General features: G+C 34.0%; 1 protein-coding gene across 4 annotated transcripts in view; it reads right to left on the reverse strand.

Moving 5' to 3' along the window:
* Window positions 1-1510: 1510 nt before the first annotated feature.
* Window positions 1511-12022, reverse strand: part of LOC115210742 (tumor necrosis factor alpha-induced protein 8) — a 122275-nt gene continuing 111763 nt past the window's right edge. For 3 of the 4 annotated variants that reach the window (XM_036502546.1, XM_036502547.1, XM_036502548.1), the window contains 2 exons: window positions 5853-6462; window positions 1511-2154 (listed from right to left, as the gene is read on the reverse strand). In XM_036502546.1, coding sequence (XP_036358439.1) covers window positions 5888-6462 — 575 coding nt within the window. In that variant the 3' untranslated portion in view covers window positions 1511-2154; window positions 5853-5887. Of the gene's footprint in view, window positions 2155-3276; window positions 6463-12022 lie in introns of those variants that run through there. The other variant, XM_029779451.2, reaches the window with a different exon arrangement.

The following is a 12022-nucleotide window of genomic DNA, read 5'->3' on the forward strand; positions in this document are numbered from 1 at the left end:
GCTAGCATGGAGAACGGACGTTAAACGATGATGATGATGATATATATATATATGTGTGTATATATATATATATATATATATATATATATATGAATGAAAGAATGGAGTCGAACAAAGATGTTAACAAAATTCCTTTACTCTCAACATATGTTTCGAAGACAAGTTTCGGTTAAACAAATTTTCCATGCTGACGATAAACATAGGATAATTCATTCACCTACTTAAATATATATATATATATATGTATATATATATATTCAGCTGAGAAACTCAATATCAATTCTTATTCTGTATTTCTTGTGAACAAAATCCAGTTAAGATGGCTTTTACTAAATATATGTTGAAGTAGTAACTAAGTTAAGCGAGTCTCTCACCATGATTACATTTTATACACACACATGTACATGTGTGTATTGCATGGATACTCAAAAAGCTATGTGTGAAATCTATTAGCCCACTTTATAAGTTTAAAAAAAAAAACATTTTGAGATTAGAAGATTAGCTGTAAGCTTAGTGTAGATTTTAATATTCAAGCTATATTCTCAGCTCTCTTTCCTTCATTTCAATCACCTTTAAATGGTTTCATATGATTAAGATAAGATATAAAAGACCGGCTTCCATTTCTTAGTCAATCTAGAAGCTAATTAGCTCTACCATTTCGCCAAGGTTATTGGGGGAGAGGAGTAAACTAATTTTGTAGGAATGAAGGGGGATAGAATTAGTGCATAGGAAGTACAATTAATGCACAAGATTGGAGTAAATTTGTAAAGAAGGAAAGACAACTGTAAAAATAATATATGTCTGTGTGATTAAGAGGGTGAGTGCTCAACCATGTGGCACCCTGGGCAAGTGTCTTCAACTATAGCTCCATGCTGGCCAAAGTTTGCAAGTAGATTTGGTAGGCAGAAACTAAAAGTCTGTCATATGCGTTTGTGTGTGTATGTGTGTATATATATATATATATATATATATATATATATATATATATATACACATATATACATACATACATACACATACTGTGTTGCTTGCTTCTAGCTTCCCTGAATACATGTACGGATTTGGGGTAAAATATTACTTTGCTTGAAAAGAAGTAAGGGTTGGCAACAGGAAGAGCATCCAGCCACAGATAATCTACCTCAAATTCTGTCTGTGCCAGTCGAGCATGGAAAAGTGAACAGTAAAACAATATCAATGCTTCATTAATGCTGCCTAGTAGAAGTTTTATAGAATTCCTATGGTGGACAACATTTTACTGCATTTCCAATATGAAATGCAATTTTTTTTTCACCATTTTTTTCCTTCTTTTTTTTACTTCTTCATATCCATTTTGTCCTCTTTGCCATGGACAAGATTTATTTTTTTGGAAGTTGTTGATCTTAGTCACATTGTTCTCACTCATCCATGAAGCCAGAGTAGGTTCTGTCTTTTGTCGGTAATTAGGCAAAGTTGAGAGAAAGAGAGAGAGAGAGAGTGTGTGTGTGTGTGTGTGTGTGTGTGTGTGTGTGTGTGTGTGTGTGTGTGTGTGTGTGTGTGTGTAAGGTGGACATAAAGAAAAGAATTTCAAATACTTGATAAAACAGATAAAATGGAGACAAAGAATACATCTCTTTGCACATAAATTTTTCAGATTGCATTGTAAAAGAAGTTATGAGTTAGTTAATAGACCTTATAGGAATGTAAATGAAGTAGATAAGACATCTTTTAGTTTTTGCTTTAAATATGACAAAGATTAACACATGGAAGGAAGGTCTTTAGAGGTGGTGGCCAGTTGTAAGATTAAAAAGAAAACCCAGCTTGTAAAAAATAACAAGCTGTGGGATATATCAATGTATTCTTTAGAAATAGCGTAGTTAAATTCATTTATATTTTAAGAACCATTTCACAAATGTATAATTATTTGAAAGCCAAATTTAATTTTGAAGGTGACAGATCCTATATATATATTTTTTTCAATACTTCATACAGAACGACAACTAATCAGAACTGTCAAAACAAACAGGACAATTATTGAGAAGAAATATAAAACAATGTTTGTTACTGAGAATTATGTAAATCTAAAACATTTGAAAAACCATTGTTTGCTGAAAAACAATTCATAGACAATTGAGTCATTCTGACCATTTAGAACACAATATATATATATATATATATATAATATATATATATATATATATAAGCAATTAAGATTCAAGTGAGTTCTGTTGAATTCACATGAATATGGTACTTAACTTGGATGCACCAGAAATCTATATGGTGTTAACCATACGACAAAGTGGGGTGATTATAAATAGGAAAAAAGCAACAAGAATGGATCAATATATCGGTACAATTGTTTCATCAGATCTCTAGGAATCAAACTTTCTTCAATATGGATAAACTCACACCCTCACTTTCATCTTCACTTTCTGGAAAACTAAAAGGTTTTGAAAAAAATTTTTAAAAACCTGATATATGACTGTGTAATACTAATAGAACTTTTAGAAACCAATTTGTTATCTAAATTTCATTTTTATAGAACTTTCCATGATGTTTCACGAGTGTAACATCACCCCCTTTGATGTTTGGGAATCTCAGATGTTTTTTCGGCTGATGAGTACGAGTCACCTATATTTATTGCAATTTTTATAGCCTTATTAAAGATGTCTTCGTACGAAACAATTGTACCGAAATATTGATCCATTCTTGTTGCTTTTTTCCTATATATATATATATGTTTGTTATATTTCCTGATAATACAAGATACAGAGTTTCAAAGTCTCATCTTACATTTACAATCTGGTCACCCCAAAACTCCATTCTACTGTCTCAATGATACATTGTTGGAAGTTAAAAAATCCATTCTAAAATATTAATGACTGGCTGAAGGAGTGAAAGAATAAATGGAAGAAGAAATGGTTAAAAGCTCAAAAAGCTTTAATTTGTGATGAGTTAAAATTGTTTGCTATGGAGGTGAATAAACAAGGTGGGGACTTTGTGATGAAAATGTGGATTGTTACTATAAAACATTTTCTTTTTTATTGCATGCATTTGTGAACATTAGCATTACAAGATATTTCTGTTCAAATAAGGTTCCAACAACCCATTTTAAATTGACTTCAGTAAAGCTTTAAAAAACACTTCAAATTCAAGCAGGGTTGTTGTCTAGACCATGAGTGATCACACACTACTGTTTTATCACTCCCAATTTTAGCTGAATATCACAAAAAAAAAAAAAGAGAAAAAGAAAAGAAATTGTAATAGAATTCCAAAGATATAAAATCTGATGAGAAAATATTCTAGTACATTTTCTTTATCAATTAAAAATTGTCTTGTTTTTGTTCCAAATATGGCAAAAACCAACAATTAGGTTATTTATTATTTGTCAATCTCCCCTCATATCTGTCTGAAATACCTTCTTATGAAAACATTTGACTGTTTATATAAAAAAAAAAAGAAAAATCATATTTTCACATATAAACATTTTGTTACTATTGCAATATTTTGACAAATGTAGGTACAAACTTGAAATAGCTGACATTTAGGTTTGAAAACAGTTCTTGAATGAAATGGCAAATGTTTTGTATCTTGGGAAATTAAAATCATACAACATTAAAAAAAAATCTACCTTGTTTTTTTTTAGCCCAGTATCTCTTGTTCAAAAGTTTCTAGAGGAATGTATGCATAGGCATAAAAGCATGTTAAGTTTTAAACTGAAGAACAAGGAATAAAATTTTAAATAGATATTAGTTCAACTTCATTTCCCACTTTTTACTATTTTACAGAATGGTAAATTACCTATATCAACCTTTAAACTGAAATATAAAAAAAAACCCAGATACTCTAGGACTCCCAATTCCCTAGCCTACAGCATATATTCATGCTGTTGCTGTTTAACCCAAAGTCATCCTAGATTGCACAGAGCTATTAATAAAAGCATTCCAGCTGAGACTATGTTGTCGTTTAGGGGCATTTAAATAAAAACAACACTATGACATTATATATCTTTTCCTTATTTGAGATGGGAGTTATATGAAGGGAGGTGTAGCTGTTAGTTCTAGCAGTTCCAGCAACCATGTAAGTGCTTCTTTGTATATATATATATTTTTTTTCTTGGTTATTCAACTCAATGTGTGGTGAAGAAAGTGATTGGGAAGCCAGTTTATCTAGTGCTGGTACAATGATAAAAAAAACACCAAGCCCAGTCTGTCATAAGAACTGACACTAAGAAAGGCTTCTAATCATAAAACTCAGCAATTTCCTGAATAGTGTGTTTAAACAGGATTAATTTGCATAGAAGAATGCTATATTACAGAACTATCCAATCCTTTCCAGCACAGAAAAACAGATACACATGCAAACCAATAAACCCCACTACCTATTGCTCAAATCACCCCTAAAACATTAGGGAATGCATTGAATCAAATATGAGTATCTTCCAACTAATTATTGAATTGAATATTAATCTACAGTTAATATATACTGGTCTCATATCTTCAATTCTACAGTTGATGTATACTATCTTCAATAGATATCCAAAAATGATGTACAAATTTGAAGCAAAATTTCTACATAAAGAACGTCATATCAATTCAAAGTATCTTCTCCATCACTACCTTAATGGTAATCCATATGTTAACATGTTCAAAGATTTTTGAATCCAGATTTCTTTGTTTTACCATAATGTACAAAGAATAAATTGCTCAAGAATTCATTCCTCTCCGACTTTGACCTATTATGCATTGCTACAGAGGTCAAACGTTTCACCACCCCTCAACACCTACCTAATGCTTTATCTTTTTTATTTTTCAACTCTCACCTTTGTCTCCCACCATCACCACAAAAAAAAACAACAACCCCAAAAACAACCTGTACAGGTTTCTTTGAAAAACATGAATGGATGAATTCTTGATGGTGTAATTGTTATGAATCACTAAAACATAGAGGTCGGGATAAATATAATAAACTACCGACAAGTAAAAAGTAATTTCAATGCTATATGAACATTTGCTGTATAATTAGTAGATACTGTAAAATATAGAAAATAGTATGTATGTAATGTATAGTACATGGTTAACAATTACTTCACAATGTGTACAGTTTTTCAATAATTTTTCAATTTACTAAGAAAATATAAGTAACACGAAAACATGAAACATACATGATGTTATAAATGCCTAGAATTAAAGTTGGTAAAAAGAAAAAAAAAAATTTAAAGAAGACTTAAAAAAAAGACATTTTATGTAAAAGTAGTTGTATCTACATCAGTAAGAAGTTATACTTACACATTTCATATATACATATAAAAATAGTAAAACTGTTGGTTTAATTATTTGCAAAGAAAGATGCGGGTTTTTCAAATGAAGGGGCAGATTGGCAGAACTGTTAGAGCATCAGACAAAATGCCTTGTGGTATTTAGTTATAGACCTTTATGTTCCAAGTTCAAATTCCATTGAGGTCAATTTTGTCTTTCATCCTCCAAGCCTTGATAAAATAAAGCACTAGTTAAGTATTATGGTTGATTTTAATTGACTGAGACCATGTCCTCAGGCTTCTTCAAGCAATGAGACTACTATGGCTGAGAATCACCAAATGAATCTTTTTAGTAGCGCTGCTTGCTTTTTTTTGGATGAGGGTTGTATTCGCCAACAGTCACGATATTTTTGTGAGAAGCTGCGACCCTGTGAGTTATTAGCTCTGAAAGACATAATAGAACGATGCCACGCAAATCCTGTAATTAACAGCACACGTGGCATGTTTGTCATGTTTGACAAAGTCGACAGAAGAAATGAGAGTTAGAAGTAAAAATACAATTTATTTGAACAAAAGAAAAAAAAAAATAAGGGGCAAAATGTAAAAATAAACAATATATATATATATATAAAAAAGAAGACTGTAGTTTAACAGCTATAAATTTCCCTCATCGATCATTTTGTGCATATCTGCTACTATGATGTTTAATTGATCTTTGTATTTGCTAGAACTGCTGAATAGTTCATCCAAAAGATCTGTATCTGAGAAATATCTGAACACTGTGTCAATTCGAGTCTTAGATTTGTCTGTCAGATGTCTGTGAACAATCTCCTGGATAAGGCTACGACATTCCTCTAAGTTTTTTTGCAAGAAAATTCTGTCATAGGTGAAATCCACTTCACAAAAACTGATGATAGTCATTGCAAGGGTATTAAACTTTTGCTTGAAGACTTCAATTTTGGTCAGTTCCGCTTGGTTAAATTGATCGTTTCGGAATAGAATCCCAATCTTTACTATTGTCTTGATAATGTACTTAAGGATTTTTTCTACTTCTTTCTTATTTGAAGAATAGTCTTTCAGGATTCGACACATGTTGTCAAGCACTTCAGCCAATGTTTCATCAACAAATATTTTGGCAATTTTCTTATTTGACATCTTCCCCAATAGCTTTTTCTGGACCCGAAGTCCAAGACCCCTGGAATCAAAACCTGCTCCTGCATCGGTCGCCACTGAAAATAAAATAAAGAAAAAGGAGAGAATTAAATTTTGTGTGGAATTTTTTTTTCCGATTCTAATTTTTCATTAAATTTACTACTACACAACTGTAACTAAGAACATGGAGATTATGATATTAAATAGTTTCTCCCCACCTGTGAAACACTTAATAAAAAATAAACTGTGATTTAAAAATAATGAATAACAATGGCTGGGTTCCATGTGCAGAAACAGAAAATTCTTCAATCTTTTGCAAGTGTATATGAACTCCACTCTTGAATACTGGTTAGTGCATGTCTTCTACTGCACACACACACACACACACTCACTCTCTCTAGATCGGGAATGGGAGAATCTCCTCAGTATGAAAAGAAATTCCAAGTGCAAATGAACCCATGAAGGTCATTGAGAAAATTAGCAAATTAAAAATTTTTTTTGTATAAGTTTGGCATGTAAAAAGCACCATCTGAATCGTGGCCGAAGCCAGTGTCACCTCGACTGGCTTCTGTGCCGGTGGCACATAAAATGCACCAATCCGACCGTGGCCATTGCCAGCCTCGCCTGGCACCTGTGCGGGTGGCACGTAAAAAGCACCCACTACACTCACGGAGTGGTTGGCGTTAGGAAGGGCATCCAGCTGTAGAAACACTGCCAGATCAGACTGGAGCCTGGTGCAGCCTTCTGGCTTGCCAGATCCCCGGTCAAACCGTCCAACCCATGCTAGCATGGAGAACGGACGTTAAACGATGATGATGAAGTTACTAAGCTCTGAATTTGAAAAACCTAATGTGTTTTTATGGATTTCAACAGAAGATGGTTTCAAATTTGAATGAGGGTAAAATTCTGTGAGTAGGAGAGGTGCTTCCTCCTCTATTATAAATAGTATCCAAGGGAAAAAAAATCATCTCCTTTAGAAGCAAGCTTTCTCTTACTGGCCACTTCCAAACACTGATGCACTATTAGGGCTATATCCTTTGTTTATCCTTTCTGCAGCTGAACTTGTTGACTTTAAAATACTATCTAAACCCACTTGATGTCCCTACCACTAACTATTTTATGTAATTTATATCCTGGATCATCATCAGCATCATCGTTTAGCATCCGCTTTCCATGCTGGCATGGGTTGGACAGTTCAACTGGGGTCTGGGAAGCCAGAAGGCTGCACCAGGCCCAGTCTGATCTGGCAATGTTTCTACGGCTGGATGCCCTTCCTAACGCCAACCACTCTATGAGTGTAGTGGGTGCTTTTTACGTGCCACCAGCACAGGTGCCAGACGAGGCTGGCAAACGGCCACGGTCGGATGGTGCTTTTTACGTGCCACCGGATATGTATAAAAAAATATCTTTCCTAAATATGTTCCACTTACAACATCCACATATTTACATCTTCAATGGAACAATGAAACTAATATAAATCAAATGAAACGTTAACTTAATGAGCTAAAGAGAGCCAATGGTAGCTACATGATTATTCATCCTGCTAAAAGTAGCTACCAAATCTATCTTAAATTACATTCTGCTATCTTAGGAAAGAAGGAAACACAGGATGACATGATTCTGAGTGCATTTTATGTAGGAAAAGGACAGGGTGATCACAACTGGATTGTCTCCTTAGATTGGCTTGGTCGGGGTTGACTGGTGACTACAACAACAACAACAATACTAATTTCATTCATTTATCACTAACAGCCTTTTCTAAATGGACTCAAAAAAAAAAGAAAAAAATTTTGTGAAAAGATTCTTGGCAGGAGATATTTAAAAAAAGATACAGAAAAGATAGAAACACCTCTTCTGATGTTAACAAATTAGGAACAAATAATTAATCTTGATAGTTTTACTAACAAAGCACAAGATCAACACTGACAAGTTTGTGTTACAAATAAAATTAACTATGAGATCTACATTGTAGACTGGTGTCATCAATTATTAGTGAATGAATCATTCAAACTGTAGTCCTCATAGGAGGAACTGACATGTTAAAGTTTTGTTTTAAATTTGATGGAGAAATAAATATCTCCAGCCAAAAATTGCTTCACAAAAATTTAAATAAAATTTTGACATTAAATTCTTATTTAGAATTAAATTTGTAATAATAAAGTTAAAGTTAGCCTTGTTCTGAAATTATTTTGGTATTAATAACCCTTAGAGAAAACAAGTGTTCAATAAAGGAAGGATTGTAAAGCATTGAGGCCGAATGCAATCTAGCTAGCTAGGTTGTAAAAAGTTTTGTTGTTCTTCTGACCCTTAGATTATAACCTCATAATTATTTCAGATAAAATTTAAAACACACACATTCTATATATATATTCCAGAAGCTTGAATGAGACTGGCTGTGAAACTTGAAGCAGCATGGAAACCAAATCAAACCGTTTTAAATAATAACCAGCACTATGACCCGGCGTTGCCGGGTCTAGTGCTAGTCAAGCATATTTGGTCTTTCATGAAAATCCCACTCTCTTGTCATTCACTTGGTTTAACTCATTAATCATTCCATGCATTTCTCAAATCAAAAAAGCGTACACATTTGAAAGCCAAAACACATGATAACGAGTCTTTGCAAAACACAATGATGTGCTGAGTCATAGAGACTGTCTGCAAATGCACATGTGCATTCAACTGTTGGGGTTTATCAATTTTTTTAATGGCTTTCTGGGGTGACTGGGGAAATGAAAAGATCTTCACGACCACCCTCAGACAGTTTTGAAAGCCCATAGAAAATGCGAGCCTTTTACGTGAAAAACTGTGGATTTGTATAAAGGACACACAGACATTTTGCTGTTTATAGATATAGAGATTAAGTGGTGTATTATTAAAAAGAGAAAGCAAAATTTATTCAGTGGTTGTCCTTGCATACAAGCATGTCCCCTGCATCCCTCTTCAGCTGAACTTATGGGCTCATGAGTGCCAGTGCCACATAACAAGCATCTATGTCAGTGTTATGTAAAGGCACTCAGTACACTCTGTTAAGTGGGTGGCATTAGAAAGGGCATCTGGCTGTAGAAACCATGCCAAAACAGACAAGGAGCCCAAGTTGCTCTCAGCAGACCAGCTCCTGTCAAAACATCGGACCCATGCCAGAATGGAAAACAGATGTATGATGATGATGATGATGATGATGATGATGGTGGTGATTTTGGCTGTAACAAGATCTAATAGTGAAATGAAAAATTTAAGTAACTGCAATGAGCAGCAAAACTAAGTTGCACATATGGAGATGTGCAGTACTGTTGGGCGTAACATTAAACCAACCAATAACATCTGAAAGTAAAGACGTTCGTAGTTGTTAATTTGTGATTTTAAATATTTAAGATAGATTCTTAAATATGCAAATTTCCAATATCTCTGTTACAATCCCTTGACAAAAACTATTATCTAAATTGTAATTTGGCAGGTGTAGAGCTACCTTCTGATAGATACAGAATATGGAATGTACTATATGTTCTTTAATAATCATTCTTTTATTCTTTTGTCATGACCATGCTGGGGCACCACTTTCAATGGTTTTAGTTGCTTATATCAAACCTGTTGCAGCCGGCTTCAGCAGTTGTGCGCTGTTCCATTGCTGTCTCCGCCGTTACTCGGTTTCCGATTTGATTCATTATTGAGAGCATTATAAAAATACTTTGTATTTGTTCTGCCTCTTTACATTTTTAGTTGAAATACCACTGAGGTTAGCTTTTCCTCTCATCCTTACAGGGGTCAATAAAATATAGTACCATCAAACTATTGGGGTTCATTTAATCATCTAACCCCTCCCTCATTTTATCAATCTCATAATCAACTAACCCCTCTCGATTTTATCAATCTCATAAGGGACAAATGTTTAAATCCAACTTTGCTTAAACAAATATAACTCAGGTTAACTACAAGGTATTTTTTTGTTAATGGAAATTAAGCTGTTTCTTCATTGGGGACTGAATATAGAAATCTATTCCTTAATTGAGAACAGATTGTTTAAAGGAATTAGAGTATTTTTGAACCAGATTAGAACCTGCTGGCTCAGTGGGCCACCCTAAATATGATCATTTACTTCTGTGCAGAGCTGGCTAGATTTTCTCATCTCCAACACTACAATTGTTAGATAAAAAAAGACAATGACCCAGTAGACAAAAATACCAGATTCAGGAAACAAATGATAACTGGTGTGTTAGAATTTTGCAAATATCTCAACTGATGTAAGATGGCGAGCTGGCAGAAACGTTAGCATACCGAGCAAAATGCTTAGTGGTATTTGTCTGCTGTTTCGTTCCGAGTTCAAATTCTGCTGAGGTTAACTTTGCCTTTCATCTTTTCGGAGGTGATAAATTAAGTACCAGTTATGTACTGGGGTTGATCTAATCGACTGGCCTCCTCCCCCAAAATTTTGAGCCTTGTGCCTAGAGTAGAAAAGAATATTTCAATTGATATCTAAGTCTACCAAACTCAAGAGCAGGAATCATATGGGTAACCAATGAAAAGCTCTAGATTTTAATCCTACTGCAGTTGACTTAAACTTACATTTTTGGGAAAAGGAAATAAAATCTAGTTATATACAGAAGTAATGTGATATCATCATCATTTAACATCTGCCTTCCATGGGTGGGACTAGATGTGTTTAATTAATTAACCTGAATTCCAAACATCTACTGTAGTCACTTGAGCCAATTAACAAATGATGATAATAACTATCTAATTAAGGCGTAAGGCCAGCAATTTTGAAGAAGGAGAAACCATTTATGTTGATACCTAAAGGATGTTAGGTCAAATTAACCCTGGCAGAATTTGAACTCAGAATGAAATGCCATTAAGCATTCTGTCCAAATGCTCTAATGATTCTGCCACCTTGCTACCAATAATAATAATTGTTTCTGATATATTTCTCTAATCCATACCAGCATGAAAGACATGTGTAAAATGACAGACACAAGGTCTGAAATTTGATGGAGGGGTTAGTTGATTAAATGAACCCCAATAGCTTAATGGTACTATATTTTATTGACCCCTGTAAGGATGAAAGGAAAAGCTAGCCTCAGTGGGATTTCAACTAAAAATGTAAAGAGGCAGAACAAATACAAAGTATTTTTATAATGCTCTCAATAATGATGGACTCTCCTGTCAAAGAGGACACATGAGGGTCCATTTTTTGCTAAACAACCAGTGCAAATGATTTGTCAATAGTGATTAAATGCATCTGCTGCACATTAGCTCACTTACTGCATCAAATTGACATTGCCTGAACAGGTGCACAGTGTACTTACACATCAGGTGTTGAAATGATCACAGAGCAACAGGAGATGACATATTTTTCTCAGGAAGACAATGCACCACCTGGTCTAGGAATTGATCTTGCAATCTTGAGTGCAACACCCTAATCACTAGGCCATGTGTCCTCACAATAATAATAAAAATTTCAGATTTTGGCACCAAGGCTAACAATTTTAGAGTGAAGAGATGACAACTGTAGTGACTACAGTGCTCAACTGGTACTTATTTTACCAACTCTGAAATAATAATCTAGGCATAAGGCCAGCAATTTTGAGGAGAGAGGATCAGTCAATACCATCAATCCCAATTCTTTGCTGGTACTTTGTTCTA

This window comes from Octopus sinensis, linkage group LG4, assembly GCF_006345805.1.
Source record: "Octopus sinensis linkage group LG4, ASM634580v1, whole genome shotgun sequence".
In the NCBI taxonomy this organism is placed as follows: domain Eukaryota; kingdom Metazoa; phylum Mollusca; class Cephalopoda; order Octopoda; family Octopodidae; genus Octopus; species Octopus sinensis.